The sequence below is a fragment of the Tachysurus fulvidraco genome, chromosome 23 (genome assembly GCF_022655615.1).
Source record: "Tachysurus fulvidraco isolate hzauxx_2018 chromosome 23, HZAU_PFXX_2.0, whole genome shotgun sequence".
Classification (NCBI taxonomy): Eukaryota; Metazoa; Chordata; class Actinopteri; order Siluriformes; family Bagridae; genus Tachysurus; species Tachysurus fulvidraco.
In genome coordinates this window covers 18,200,372-18,216,155 of record NC_062540.1, presented here as the reverse complement: position 1 = coordinate 18,216,155, position 15,784 = coordinate 18,200,372, and the positions used below count along the sequence as shown (strand labels likewise).

At 38.6% G+C, this 15,784-nt stretch overlaps 1 protein-coding gene and 1 long non-coding RNA gene across 4 annotated transcripts; one reads left to right on the top strand and one right to left on the bottom strand.

Moving 5' to 3' along the window:
- Positions 1 to 909: 909 nt before the first annotated feature.
- mylk2 (myosin light chain kinase 2) lies at positions 910 to 15,665 on the bottom strand. Of its 2 annotated transcripts, none has more exons than XM_047807607.1 (16): positions 14,905 to 15,665; positions 14,287 to 14,502; positions 14,089 to 14,174; positions 13,788 to 13,866; positions 12,379 to 13,465; positions 12,091 to 12,290; positions 10,844 to 10,946; positions 10,541 to 10,634; positions 10,339 to 10,448; positions 9,106 to 9,247; positions 8,933 to 9,003; positions 7,911 to 8,039; positions 5,536 to 5,607; positions 4,614 to 4,694; positions 2,986 to 3,118; positions 910 to 2,871 (listed from the first exon to the last, which is right to left on the bottom strand). In XM_047807607.1, exons 2-16 carry the CDS (start codon positions 14,483 to 14,485, stop codon positions 2,791 to 2,793), a joined length of 2,667 nt encoding a protein of 888 aa, XP_047663563.1. In that variant the 5' UTR covers positions 14,486 to 14,502; positions 14,905 to 15,665; the 3' UTR covers positions 910 to 2,790. The 2 variants fall into 2 exon arrangements, with proteins under 2 accessions (XP_047663563.1, XP_047663562.1); XM_047807606.1 differs by having other exon boundaries at positions 911 to 2,871; positions 13,779 to 13,866.
- Positions 7,670 to 11,109, top strand: LOC113635250. Of its 2 annotated transcripts, XR_003438786.2 has the most exons (4): positions 7,670 to 8,110; positions 8,944 to 9,021; positions 9,112 to 9,253; positions 10,327 to 11,109. It is a non-coding gene; the product is annotated as an uncharacterized LOC113635250 (long non-coding RNA). The 2 variants fall into 2 exon arrangements; XR_003438787.2 differs by lacking the exon at positions 10,327 to 11,109 and having other exon boundaries at positions 7,979 to 8,110; positions 8,895 to 9,021.
- Positions 15,666 to 15,784: the final 119 nt, after the last annotated feature.

Genomic DNA, 15,784 nt, shown 5'->3' with positions numbered 1-15,784 from the left:
TAGTTAAAAAAATTATTATTTATTCTAGGAGTGTTCTGATGCCTGTATGTGAAGCCTTTTTTTGGGATAGCCTTTCTCCATCTATTAAATATAGATATTAATGTGATGATAATGTAGATAATAATGGATAAGTGTAATAGTGGTAGCCCTGTTTTGTCTTATATAGATTCCCAACAAAATTCAAATGACATTTTCTTCTAGTATCTAAATTGTATTGCCCAGTGTAATATATGATAGAAATCATTGACATAAAGTGCTGGCTTAATTCATACTTCTACTTTAAGGTTGTGTCCTTGAGCAAGAGCTTGCAGACTCAGAAAAGTAGGATGAGCTGAAATAGGGAATTGTTAAGAGATCCTGCGTTACCTGTAGGCTTTTCAGTTCGATTCCTATTGCTTCTTGCACAGATATTTCAGTTTGTTCTATGATTATCAGTCATCCATCTATTTTATTTACCGATTATCCTAGATAGGGTTGCGGGATTCGATCCCAGAGGTCTTTAGCCACACGGCTAGGGGCACTCTGGACAAAGCACAATTGCACAGACTATGTCCAAATTTAGAGACACCAAATAGCCTACAATGTATGTCTTTGGACTGGAGGAGGAAACCAGGGCACCCAAAGGAAACCCCTAAGCATGAGATATATATGAATCATCTAGCACTCAAAGGCAAACATGCTAATCACTAAACTACCATATACTATGAATATCATATAACGATTATTGATCAGCATTTTATCTCTCCAGAGAGAATTCATGTATTTTCCCCCTAGCTGTATATATACATGAGATCCATCACCTTACAGCTGCATTCTAATTAAATTTAGATTTAAAGATTTTAGAAAAAATAACTGCATGAGCTAAGAAATATTTCTGAACCACTTATTCGCCCCCATCATACTCTAGATATTGTTAAACATTTTCTAGTTTCTCCCTCTGACTGATCTCTGGTCATCTCCCCACACCGAGCCTTGCTGTATTTAAGGGACGTTTCCTTTCTTTTAATGAAGCACCTTTCACAAACATTTATTCCCATGTACTTTTTATTACACACTTCCTGCGTTAAACACTAAAGTTGTTTAACACTAGTTGCATGTGTTCTCCTTTTTAAGTATCAGTTCCTGTTTCCTAATGTTTGAAGGTCTTTGTTCTTTCGTCTTTGGCTTGTTCGTTAATGTGTCTGGACACTTATTCTTTAAATCTGTTTGATGAAATTGGTTCATAAAGACAAATAGATCAACAAAAGTTGCCTGGCATGTCTATAATACTGTACTTCAACCAGGAAGAAGATGAAGAGGCCACCGGAATTGTTATGCTGAGTTTTACTCTGCATAACTGTGACAATAGATCCAGTTGAATAATATAGTGTTCACTGTGGCATTACACGTGTCTGATTCTATATACAATATACAGAAACAGCAGATAAACAGAAATGGAAGAAATTGTTAATTGTAGATCTTATCCACCTTCTGAAAGAATCAAATTGTATGTTCAGAAACATCATAAGCACCTTATAAGGTCTATCCATATTTTATTCCAATACATATCAAGATTACAAATGAAGACACTGAGGAAACTTAGGTTATAGCAATATACATAGAATACTGAGAGATTGAGTGAGTGAGTGTGTGTGTGTGTGTGTGTGTGTGAGAGAGAGAGAGAGAGAGAGAGAGAGAGAGAGAGAGAGAGAGAGAGAGAGAGAGAGAGAGAATTGCAAATCTAAAGCATATAATGGAAACTAAACTTTGACCTTTTAGAAAAAATAATCATGATGGCTAGAACACTAACAGACATTATTTATTACAGCTATTTCCACAGAAGAAAGGAAACAAGGAAACAAAGCATATCGGAAGTCCCTTTTCCAGTGTTGGGTCATGGTGCATGGAACATAGCTGTGAGTAAGTTTTGAGAGGAAAAACTCAGGTAAAGTCAACATAAGGGTAAATGCTGAAAAATAAGGGTCAGATATGTGAAGAAGGGCACGGTGGTAGTGGTCATCACGATTGCCCTACACTTCTGCAGTTGGTGGTTCAATTCCCACTTCAACCCTTTCATCAGGAAGTTTGCATGTTCTTTGGAGGTTTCCTCTCGATACTCCAGTTTTATACTCGGGTTCAAAGACATGCATTTGCATCCCTAAAATGGCCTGGTGTGTGATTGTACCCTGCAATGTGTCGACACCCTTTATCTGCCTTGTGCCTTGAGTGCCATGGGATAGTAGGGAATCAATCAGTATCAATACACCAGTGTTACAATACGTAGTCATTTATATAGTCTGATGAAGTGATTTCCATGTGGTGTTTATTGTCTATTTATTTATAGACACAATACAGACAATTTAGAGATGCCGATCAACCTACAACGTGTCTTTGTGCTGGGTAAGGTAACCAAACAAAGCAATGGGAGAACATGCAAACTCCAAACACAGGTTCAAAGGCAGGAATCATACCCCAAACCTGCAGGCAAACATGCTCACTAAAACACTGTTCCCCTTTATTGCTAGTTATGTATTACTTCATATTCATTGCTGTTGGGAACTGTGATGTCACTTGAGCTAAATGTCAAACATTGCAAACATTAGTAACCACTTTTTTTTTCTGATCAGGGTCATGGTGTCTCTGGAGCCTTTCCTGGAAACTCTGTGCATGAGGCAGGAATAAAATCTATTTATAGAACTAACATTACTTCAGTTTATCTTTCGATATTAAAACGATCTCCTGAGCAATAACGGTAACGGTGGGCATGATAAAAATAACGTTAAGTTTGGTGCAAGTCAGTGAAGAAGAACGTCAAATTCCCAGTGATGTGAGTGATCCCGAGCTGCCGATCTTCTTAAACCTGTTGGCTGCAGCTATAGCGATATAGTTTTTCTGTATAAAATGAGAGAGACGGGTTTATAAGGGGAGACACACAGAGAGAGCATAAGATTATTATGTATTATTATTATTATATTATTTCGCATGCATGAACGTATTTTTTTCTACCTTCCACAGCCGCCTGGCCATGTATTTCCTGAGAAGAACCTGCGACTTTAGGATAATATTGCTTCCCTTTGCTTTCTCTGATATATTATTCAGCCAGGGGTGCTTAAGACACTGAGCAGCACTAAGACGTCCACTGTGAAAATACAAAAAAAAAAAGTGAGGATAATTTGTCCGGCCTGCCTCATAGCTATGTATATTGTATACGTACATAAATTGTATACTTATAACTAATATGCAAGATGATAGAGCCAGATTCCTTGCCAGGGGTTTTCACCTAATGAGTCACCTCATAGTCCCAAACACCAAAATGTGAAGATAAACGCTACAGAATCCATAATGATGTATAACATATTTAATACCTCCTTTATTACCGACTTATTAATACATTCGGATCGTTCGCATTTACTTCTGAAGGAGTGAGCAGCCATGTTTACATGACATCATTGTCAAGCTCTCCAGAGGGTAGTATGGTCAGCTGCACCATCTGCAAAGCTCCCTGACCTTCCACATATCTACAGCAAACGGCGGGGAAGATAGCGATATCGACTTATCTACACAACACACACTACATCTATTTATCTATTATTTCTTGCACGGTATATACTAGACTACATATAACAGCACACATCTGCATTCATATACATGTCTGCTTAAAAGTTTCCTTAAAAGGATCATTTGGAAATTTCCCTGTTTTCCATTTGTACACCGAAGCCTAGTTCATACTATGAAAAAAAAAAGAAAAGAAAGTTCTCTGAGCCTGTAAACATACCCACACCTCCTTAAGCTCCAGGCCATTTTAATGCTCTCTTAATCAGTACAACAGTTTTTTGCTGTGCTAACAGAATTGCAAAAGGGTTTTCTAATAATCAATTAGCCTTTTATAACGATCAACTTGGATTAGCAAACATAACGTGAGATCGAAACGTGGACTGCCGACAGCTAACTTTTTTAAAGAAAGTTGCCTCTGAACTTTCTTTAAAAAATCAACTGATTACTTTTATGTTTTTCAAATGTTTTATCCATTTTTTCTTTGTTTTTGTTTTTTAATCCATGATTTTATCCTTTGAAAAACAATGAAATTTACAAACGATCGCAATTTTTTTCATGTTTTTCCATACCCTTTCCCACCAGTTTTTTATTTTTACCTTTTTTTTATTATTCTAATCGATTCAATTTTCATGACGCAGACTGTGGATAAAGCGTTTCACATGTTGTACTCTGTATGTTTGAATACGTACCAAATAATATTTTTATTTGAATATGTCACTTGCTAGACTGCCAGCGACGATAAAACAACGCACCGCTTAAATGCCACTGTATTTGACTCTTTAAATTCTAATATATTTAGATCTCTTTAGATTAATTTTTTTTTTAAATATATTGTAGTATTTTCTTTAGGTGAATCGACATGTAAGTGCATAAACCGATAACACTGACCACAGTTATTTACATCTCTAATGTTAGCTGGCCAGATTGTTGCTAGTTCAGGAGTTATTGTTGCTCAGGCTGAGTAAATAAAAGACAAGGTTTAATGAAGACATCCAGGATTTTTTTTTTCACTTAGAGGTTGGAAATGACATATTTCCAAGCTCCAACATCTAGCGATCCTAAAGGTGCTAAAACATTACCCCCTCTCTTTGATGAGCAGGTTGGAGACGAAGTCTTTGGCATCAGCTGAGACATGCTCAAACGTCTCCTCGTCAAAATACCTGCAGAGGGAAATGACACTGATAATAAATATCACATGAAACAAATTTCAGCGTTTTTCAAGAATGACCACAAATATGGATTGTGTCTGTAATAACCAAAAAAAAAACAATCCAAAAATAATCAAAATTTACTTCTAACAGAAGTCTACAGGAAGGTAGTGATTTCTGTCAGTAAATGTTTAAAATGAACATAAATTAAAACCATTACTGTGTGAGGCATGAGAGAAAGCTTTAGAAACTTACTCCCAAGCCTGGAAGCATAAATTATACAGAATTCAATCACGAAATTTAGGAAAATTTGTCTAAAATGTTCTATGCATAGATTTGTTTTGCATATATGTTTATTAAAGGAGTATAACAGCTTCTCTTTAACTCTATATTATAATATCATTATTATTATTATTATTATTATTATTATTTTGGGTTCATTTAATAAGCACTCATGTAAAAGTCATGTGACATACGGTTAAGTACGGTGACCCATACTCAGAATTTGTTCTCTTTATTTAACCCATCCAAAGTGCACACACACTACAGTGAACACATACACACCGTTAACACACACCCGGAGCAGTGGGCAGTCATTTATGCTGCGGTGCCCTGGGAGCAGTTGGGGGGGAATCAGTGCCTTGCTCAAGGGCAACTCAGTCGTGGTATCACCGGCCCGAGACTCGAACCCACAACCTTAGGGTTAGGAGTCAAACTCTGTAACCATTATGCCACGACTTCCCCTCTATTACTCTATTATGTACTGTACATAATAGAGTATATATACAGAATGTAAACACTACAGAGATTCTGTTAAATATATTCAGGATGTTAATGTAATATATGACAGTACCAGTTTACTGTTAATACGTTGTTTAGGGTTTCGCTGTCATCGTCACCCAGAAATGGAGAAAGGCCGCTTAATCTGTAAGCAAAGAGAAAAACGTTTGGCACAATTTCACTAGCTGGACGACTGCACGCACAAAGTTTTCTGTATTGGAAAAAATCATCTTTAGACTATAAAAAAAAATAGATCTTGGGAAAAATGGGTTCTTTTAAGAAACATTTACTAACAGGTTCTTTTCTTGGCACCTTTATTTATTTAAATTTGTATTGTCATCTTTATTTTTTTTCTTGGCACTGATATATATATATATATATATAATTTTTTAAAATATTTATTTATTTTATTTGTAATTTTTTTCAGTTTTTGATTTTTCTTGTCATATTTATTTATTTATTCTTGGCACTTTTTAAAAATATATATATTTATTTATTTTATTTTTTCTTGGCACCTAGATTTATTTATTTTATTTTCCCCAGTTTTTGATTTTTCTTGGCACATTTATATTTTTTTTGTTTGTTTTTTTTTTTTTCTTGGCAGTAGCTAGGGAACATTACTAAAGACCTTTTTTGACTCTATGTTGGCCTCAGCCATGTTCTACGGAGTGGTCTGCTGGCGTCTCTACTGCAGACAGGAAGAGACTGGACAAGCTGATAAGGAAGGCCAGCACAGTCCTGGGTATTCCCCTGGACATTGTACAGAAGAAAGAAGCTTGTAGCTAAGTATCATCGTTAATGAAGGACGACTCTCACCCCCTGTACGGAACGGTTTCATCTTTGAGCAGCTCCTTCAGTGACAGACTGTTACATCCTAAGTGTCAGAAGAAGCGATACTGAAGGTCTTTTCTCCCTGCTGCTATTAGACTGTATACTGTAATCAGAGCTTCTCCCAGTGAACCAGCCACCTTAATGCACACTGATAAGATTGTTTTTTTAAACTGTGCAATAACAATAACTTACATTTTTTGTGCGATAGCACCATTTTTTACACTGTGCAATATTTCCTAGTGCAATTTGCCTGAAAGTGCAACTGTATTGTTTTTTTTTATTCTTTTGTATTTATAGACTGTTCTATATATATTTATAATATTTTTATACTTTACATTTGCATATTTTTTCTTTGCCGCAGTAACACAGAAATTTCCCCACTGTGGGACAAATAAAATTATATCTTATTATGTTATCACCTTTATTTATTTATTTTTCTTTTGGCACCTTTTTTTTTTTTTTTTTAAGTTTTTGATTTTTGGGTATAAGGAGGAGTTTGTTTAACATTTATGGAAGGAGTCTCTACTGTCAGTGTTTTGTAAGAGTGAGTATATTTTTTATTATGGGAAAGTTTTCAGGACTTTTGCGGTTTCTTGGTCACACGACACACTGCTTGTTTTTATCTTATTAACTTCATTAATGTGCACATTAGTCCATGTTCGTTAGTTAATGTACTAATTAACACAGAGGTAAATTACAAAACATACAAACTATCTGGGAATAAAACATGGGAAAATAATCTTGTAGAAGATTCTAGTTGTAATTGTTAATAGATAATAGTATCAGAAAAATAAATAAAAGTTACTGAGTTTACTTCTGAAGGCTCCAGGAGCAGATCCCCGTGTCCTAGTGCCCCAGGGTTCAAAGCAGGACACGTGAAATTACTGATAGCAATCCAGCACCATTCAGTGATGTGCAGTTAGTTAGTTTATCCCTGCATTAATTAACTAATACTTGTACTTATTTAAGGAGGTCGTTATTCACACATGAATTCATAAGACTTTTTTAGGTTTGTGTATTACTTTTTTTACACGTCTTTTTCTACAAAACAACAATCATGGCCTTTCTCTCTCTCGGTCTCTCTCTTTCTCTCTCCCCCTCTCTCTCATTCTCTTTCTGTCTTTCTCTCTCGCTCTCTCTCTCATTCTCTTTCTGTCTCTCTCTCTCATTCTCTTTCTGTGTGTCTCTCTCTCATTCTGTTTCTGTCTCTCTCATTCTCTCGCTGTCTCTCATTCTCTTAATGTCTCTCTCTCTCTCATTCTCTTTCTACGTGTGGCTCTCTCTCTCATTCTCTTTCTGTCACTCTCTCTCCCCCTCTCGCTCTCTCTTTCTTTCTCTCTCTCTCGCTGTCTCTCATTCTCTTTCTGTCTCTCTCTCTCGCTCTCTCTCATTCTTTTTCTCTCTCTCTCTATCACTCACTCTCTCTTTCTTTCTGTCCCCCCCCCTCTCTCTTTTGCTTTCTCGCTCTCTCTCTCTCTTTCTGTCTCTCTCTCTCTCTCTCTTACTCTCTCGCAGTCTCAGTATAGTCGGTTGACTGATTGATAAATCAAAACATTTGCTAAATTTAACTTTGCAAATCTGCAAAAAGTTGAGTTAGGAAATGTGTGTGTAACCTACAGCATGTATGTGACAACTCCTAGTGTCCACATATCTGTAGGGAAGGAAACAAAGTCAAAGTTGACCACCTCTGGTGCCAGGAACTCAGGTGTCCCGAATGAAACTCGGAGCTTCTCTCGTGGTTTGTACCTACAGGAGGAAAGAGCCGATGCTTATGAGGATGAAAGAAAATCTGATCTGAAGCAGCTGCAGTCATTATGGTTTGTTTACCTCCTCTTTAATACTGTAAATGTCTTTCATGACCTCTAGACCTACAATCAGCAGTTAACAAATCATTCAACTGTTTATTTAAACGACTTCATTCAGTGTGTTATCTTTCCTTTTTTCGGCATAAAATGAAAACCGAGACAACTTGAGGATGAAAAATATTAGCTATAGTTTGCGACGATGAAAAATGGCAAAACAAACTTAATTAAATACTTAAAATAAATGTGATAATAGGAAAGGAAATCTGTGTAGAGCTGCATTAAATCTGTGTCACTATTCACCTGATTAAACAGTTACAGTTCATACAAAACTACTTTTTTTAAGCTACAGGCTAATTTTTATCTCGATACTCGCGTTCTGTTCCACCGGCTGAATTTAAATCGACTCATCGTTATATTTTTACATTCAGCAAACCATTTTCAGTCAGTATAAACAAATGAATTATTTTTCTGCAGCAAATCTGATATAACAAGCACTCGGGGGATCTCAGAGAGCAGAAACGGGTTTGACGTCACCATTTACTTTGAAATGAAACATTTTTTGTATATGAAGTACAGAAATACTTATGAAAAAATCTTAAATTCTACAAATTTCTACAAATTCTTGAATTGCGTACGCTCATACTGTATGAGCTTCATATTAACTGCGGACTGTGGAGTGGGACGTGAAAAAGATGATGTTCGATGTCTCCCATCTTGTTACTGAGAAATATATTTATTACCGTAGTTTACTACAGTACTTACTATCTAATTACTAATGTAGATCTGTTACTATCAGATTTATTGGTGCTTATGTGAAAGAGATTAATACTGTACCTTCTGGCAAGCCCAAAGTCGATGATCTTGATCTGATGGCTGGACCGATTCACACAAAGGATGTTCTCTGGCTGAAAGCGAAGCAGCTCGTAAGACATTAACACTTGCAAGACACTTGTAAAAGATTAACACTTGTGTTCCACTTGTGATGAATGTCTAACATTGGGTCATACCTTTAGGTCGAGGTGAAGGACGTACATCTGGTGCATGTAATGGACCCCCTCGCATATCTGCTTCACAAACACCATGGCGTCCACCTCGGTCAGGGGGCAGCTCTCATCCACAATCCTCTCAAACAGCTCCCCTCCTTCCACACTGCAGGTCATTCAAAATGTCTTTATATAACCACTGACCTGAGCCTCAGGTGTTCATTCATTTATTCATTTTCTACCGCTTATCCGAACTTCTCGGGTCATGGGGAGCCTGTGCCTATCTCAGGCGTCATCGGGCATCGAGGCAGGATACACCCCGGACGGAGTGCCAACCCATCGCAGGACACACACACACTCTCATTCACACACACACACACACACACACTATGGACAATTTTTTTTCCAGAGATAACCTCAGGTGTTATTCAATAAAAAGCCTTGAACGTTGTTTAGAATTCTGAATAGTGATCAGTTTAAAAAATAATAATAACAAATGAGAGATATTCCTGATTATTTGTTATTCTCATTATTTTAGAAATCATGGTGAATAAAATTAAAATAAATAAATACAAATGATTAATGAATGATAAAAGGTCAGGATGCAGGTGGATCTGGAGTCTGTCCCTAGAACACTAGGTGTGAAGTGGGAATACACCCCGACACGATCCATCTCATGGCGCAGTGCACATACAATCACACACAGGGACAAATTATAGTCTCCGATCTACAACTGGTTTGATCTGATCTAGTAAAATGAGGGAAGGTAAAGGCTTTGAGTTGAGTAACAAAAAGCAAATAATGCTAGACGTATGAACACAAAGTGACAAAAAATGGGTTGTTTACTCAATTTTCATTTAATTGATCGTGATTAGCACGTTCGCCTCACACCTCCAGGGTTGGGGGTTCGATTCCTGCCTCCGCCTTGTGTGTGGAGTTTGCATGTTCTCCCCGTGCCTCGGGGGTTTCCTCCGGGTACTCCGGTTTCCTCCCCCGGTCCAAAGACATGCATGGTAGGTTGATTGGCATCTCTGGAAAATTGTCCATAGTGTGTGTGTGTGTGAGTGAATGAGTGTGTGTGTGCCCTGCGATGGGTTGGCACTCCGTCCAGGGTGTATCCTGCCTCGATGCCCGATGACGCCTGAGATAGGCACGGGCTCCCCGTGACCCGAGAAGTTCGGATAAGCGGTAGAAAATGAACGAATAAATGAACGATCATTAAACCTAGACGATAACCTTGCCTAGGTTAATACTCACTACTCCAGAACCAGCACTACTTGATTTTTGGTCTCGAAGGCATCAAACAGCTGAAGGATGTTGGCATGACTCAGTTGGTTCATTACTTCGATCTCATTCAGCACCATTTCCTGCCAAACACGGAAAGATCCACAGTTCACTTCCGCTCACCTTGACAGTTGTACTGAAAGGAAGTCTGTGAAGTAAAGGAATCAGCACTCACCTTCTCTTTGGCACATCTGGTACTGATGATCTTCGCTGCCAGTCTAAGCCCGTTTTTAATCTCTGTGCATTTGTGCACTTTGCCAAACCGACCACTAAAATATGAGAAAAGTCATTTCATTCCTGCGTTTATTTGTACTCATGAATGCACGGCCATCGTTGTCCTTTAATCGTGTTGTTATAAACCAGGAAAAAATCACACTAGAAGATGTCGAGACGATTCCTGTTCATATGATTGATTTTTTGTTTAAATGTAATATATCTTACAGCATAGTTTAGAAGTTAGAATAAATTCTGAGCTCACCCTCCCAGCACCTCTCGAGTGTGGATGCTGAAGTCAGACGGTGGGCTCGTCTTTAGAGACACACACCGATGTGAGAAAGGTGCAGGCTGTGGAGGAACATCATCTACAGTATGTAGAGCAGGAGAATAAATTGTTTGGATTATTTATTATTCATCCCATTTATTAATAATTATCTCAGAGTCTCTGCAATTCTTACAAACTGTGTTTTGTACATCGACCACAGATTTAGGGCTGTGTGATGATAAAAGCTACAAATTGTGAAAGAATTCCTTGATTGTGTGCTTTTGTGTCTTTCATTCATTCATTCATTCATTCATTTTCTACCGCTTATCCGAACTTCTCGGGTCACGGGGAGCCTGTGCCTATCTCAGGCGTCATCAGGCATCGAGGCAGAATACACCCTGTATGGAGTGCCAACCCATCACAGGGCGCACACACACTCTCATTCACTCACACACACACACACTACAGACAATTTTACAGAGATGCCAATCAACCTACCATGCATGTCTTTGGACCGGGGGAGGAAACCGGAGTACCCGGATGAAACCCCTGAGGCACGGGAGAACATGCAAACTTCACACACACAAGGCAGAGGCGGGAATCGAACCCCCGACCCTGGAGGTGTGAGGCGAACGTGGTAACCACTAAGCCACCGTGCCCCCCTGCTACAATCTTTATCATTTTATTTATACATTACAAATTTTTAAATTCTCGAGTGTCAACTTTCGTACAAGCTTCTTATTAACACCACCGTGGACTGAGACGTGACAAAGACGTCCAGTAACGAACACGGACACAATAAAAACAGGAGCAAATTCCTTTTTTTTTTTAGCTCTGGGTAAGAAAAAAAAAAGTTAACATGTATTTGTGTTCTGTGGTGACATTTTGTATGACGCAACACAACAAAGTAGGCATGTCGGACATGCTGACACCTGACCTATGTCTCCCTGTCTGTCTCATTATATTATACAATGACCTGAACAGCTGCAGGTAACGTTTACAGAGCAGCACAGAGGCCACAAAGGGATTAGCTTGTTCTGCATACCAAACATCTCATAAGGTCAAATTCGAAAGCGTGCTTTGTATGTTTTAATGTGTGATATCAAGTATGACATTACCATTTAATTATCATATTAACTGCTTATTTCATCTCAGCGGATTTCACGTCATCTCAGAACAATCCGAATCTGAAAAAAGACTGTTACAAGTCTTGATTCTTGTTATTTGTATGTATGATTTCTTACCTATAATTTTGAAGCAGGTCTTGGGCGGTATTTTGACATTTTGATTTGTGGTTTTCTCAGATGCTGGACTTATTTTAATTTGTATCCCTCCAGTCTTTTGCGGGCTGGTGCAGGTGATTCCTGTTGGCCCATTCCCAGATTTCCCAAAAAGTGGTGTTACTGTGGTCGCAGGCTCAACCTTTTCCCCAGGGACCTGAAGACTAACAGTAAAAGGCATTGCTTTGGCCAGTTGACTGCAAACTGTGGTACAAGACAAAAGCATGTTTCACATTTATTTGCTCGCTTTACCTTTGCAAGGATTCGGGACAGCTGTAGACATGTTGGAGAAAGGAGGTCGCCGCTGATGTGGTGACGGGTGACACGGTAGATGATTTCGTTGTAAGGGTTTTTGTTGTTTGTGCATTTGTTGAAGGCTTGTCTAGGTTTTGTGGTGTTGATAGAGGAGCCTTTGGAAGTTTATGGCTCGGTGTGATGTTCTCTGTTGCTTGGGATTTTGGTGGAGAATTGAGTTTGGAGGTGACCATGCTTGTAAGCAAAGGTCCAGTTGTCTTTATTAGTCCTGTGCCAGTGCTGTTTGACTGGGATAAGTTTGAGTCGACTGTTTCCAACGCAAGTGATTGCGCAGATTTTTGCAGAGACATCTCTTGGCCTTGTGACGTTACAACAGGAACTCCCAAACTTTCCTTTTGAAGACTATGAACTGATGATGGTGGTGGTGCATTCTCTGTTACATTAGACCTTGGAAAACTACTGGATGCAGACGTTGGACATGTTGTGACTGAAGCAGTCCATGAACCAGGGATCTTCTGATTTGTTGCTATGGTTGTAGATCCTGCTACTGAAGTTTGTATGGTTGTTGTGGTAGGTGAAGACACCGTTGCTTTAAATGGAAAAGGAGCTTGTGTGATTTTTGGTTTTAGGGTTTGTGTTGTTGCCGGTGTGCTTTTTGTAGTCGGTGCAACCTTTTGTGGAGGAACGATCACCTTCGCTGAAGGTGTCTCCATTTTTGGTGGATCTGTACTCATCTTTGGTTTTGGCATTGTCATTTCCAGTGTTGGTGGAATTCTCCTTGCTGATGGAGTAATCACTTCTGGTGGTGGAATATGCATCTTTGATGGAACTGTAAGCGTATCCATCTTTGCGGTCACTGAAGATGTACAACCTGTCACTCCTGCTGTCTTGGATCTATTTGTACTAAATGATTTTGCTTGTCCGATCTTGGCAGTATCTGGTGATTTATTCCCAAATAGTGGTGATGTGGTGCATGGGGTCACTTTTATTAAATCTTTGTTAGCTTTGATTTCTGCACAGTCATATCTGAGTGACGATCTGCCGTCTCTTAGCCCCTCACCTTCTGTGGCTTCAATCAGAATCTCTGAAGAGAGACACAAAAAGGCCATCGCATCAACTTCACATCATGTGGAATCTCCTTTTACAATTAATCATGCAATCTCACCGTTTGCTAGCTAGTGATGATCTCGTTTGATTTTTTATTTTTATTATTATTTTTATTATTATTATTATTATTACACTCCCGACAGGTGTCTTGGGTCAGTGGCTATAGTTAAACATTCCAATCAATCACTCATAGCAGCATGTCAGAAAAGATTACTCTTAAAATGGATCTATGCCAACTTTCCAGGTTAATGCCGTCTAATGGACATAGTGTTAGAAGACAGAATGGCTACCTTCCTGACCTTTCCCACAGGGCGCATTAAACGTATGCTGGATTATTTTTTGATCTCTGAGTTTATCCAACTGCACATAGACTTCGTCCTTGGTGAATAGAAAAAAAAAAGTTGGCAATATGAAAACATCTTACACATGCAATAATCACATGAATCCTTTAATAACCCTGTCATTTAAAATAAAACATGAAATATGATATGGTTACTGCAATTCATTTACTGTCATTAAATACAGTCTAACAGTGTGCAAATATGCAGTGGATTCTTGGAAATCCCAAACTAACAGCAGGTGTAACGGGTGTCTACGTACCACCGACGTGCGAACGGGCAACGATTTCCTCCTTTGCAGGGCTGCTAAAGGTACAGCCATTTTTTCACAAATACTCCCTTCTAGGCCTTTACAAGACAGATACAAATATGCAGCTTAACAGTATAAAATATGTATTATTGTGTGGAACTGAAAGGGAAAAATCAAAAAGTGAGCGCTGAATCTTATCAGGGAACCTACTTTGTGTCAGTTCCTCCAGTGCATTCTTCAGGTCCATGACGTTCCTTTCCAGGCGCTCGAGTATCTTGGCCTGAGCAGAGAGCTGGCTGGCTGTAGCCTCTTGCTGCCGGCTGTGATGGGTGCACATCTCACAAGTTGGGCAGCTTCCCCTAAAGCTATGCGCTAAAAGCTGGTCTAGTTTATGGTGCAGGTCATCCATCTTGACCTACACAGTGACTGGGTCACAGGCAGCAGAAGCAGGCCATTTTACAGACCACACGTTTACTAAACATCAAACCGAGCTGGGAGCGGTAGTAGGCAACAAGCCGCACGAGTCAATCATAGGCAATAAAGAAGTAAACAGGTGTTTGTGTCAAAACGTTTTATTACCTCTCACCCTTTGAACCTCAAATATACTGTATATATAATGTGGTAGGTGTCACTGGGAGGTTATAAACCCTAACCCATTGACCTTCAACCTATACATTCTTTGAATATAGAATTTTTTTTAAGTTCACATATGTAAACACTGACAAAATCCTCAGGCATAAACGAGCACATAAGGGAAATCCAGTCAAGACAAAACTTGCATATAAAAGGATCAGCAGAACAAATCACGGTCCAAACTCACACACTCACCTACAGAGAACGTAGCCGAATATCAAGTCTTCATGAAGAGACCGAAGTCAGAGAGAATGGTTGAGGGACCATTCAGTTCCCCCTGAAACTACCACTGCAACAACCTTTCAGATTCTTCCTTTATCTGAGCCCAGTTGCCACTGCACCAGAAATAGCCAGACCAAGCAGGGGGACATGATTGGATGGGAGTTTTGAATAGTAACTGATAAATGAGGTATGTAAGGCTGGTCACATTCACCTAGGGGGCACTTTTTCTAAAAAGATGATCTATATTCTCAGATGTAGAAAAGAAATCGGAAATTTAAGTTCAGCAAAGTACACAAGGCTATTAAATTATTATACTATTAAAATATATATTAAAAATTAGGAAAAATTTAAAATAACCTTCCTGGACATCAGGACTAATAGAACCCAGCAAGAGTATCTTGGAACATTTATGAAACAAATCATTCTGTACATACAGCACTTGTACTGGAGACTCTTTCCATACAGTTGTGATAAACTTAATCAGTAACCTAGAGTGTTAGAGTGACTGCGATATTTCTGCATTTCAAATAGTTTACTTGTAAAAGTATAATAGAAAAACAGACAATTAAATACACGCAAGTACTGTTACAATCAGAAGGACAAAGCCAAGCTCTATGAAAACCCTGAAAAACACTTGAAAACAGTGATTTAAGGAACAAGGGACAAAAAAAAAAAAAACCTTGTTATACCATCACAAAAATGTTCCCCAGACAAACTGGAGAGTCCATCAGAGATGAGATTGAATGCATTCAACTGTAGCATTCACTTGTCCATATTATATTAACATTCCTGCCTGCCTTCGACATACTCATTGCCCCTACAGCAAAAGAAAGTTTAAGCGCAGGAGGAAAAA

Bases quoted from the DNA above. Each gene is read 5' to 3' on its own strand.
- mylk2 (XM_047807606.1), bottom strand. From the start codon at position 14,485: ATGGATGACCTGCACCATAAACTAGACCAGCTTTTAGCGCATAGCTTT. The intron at 14,175-14,286 runs GTAGGTTCCCTG...TGTCTTGTAAAG, and splicing joins ACTGGAGGAACTGACACAAA to GCCTAGAAGGGAGTATTTGT. The intron at 5,608-7,910 runs GTAGGTTACACA...CTTTGCTTACAG, and splicing joins GGAGTTGTCACATACATGCT to ATTAAGCGGCCTTTCTCCAT.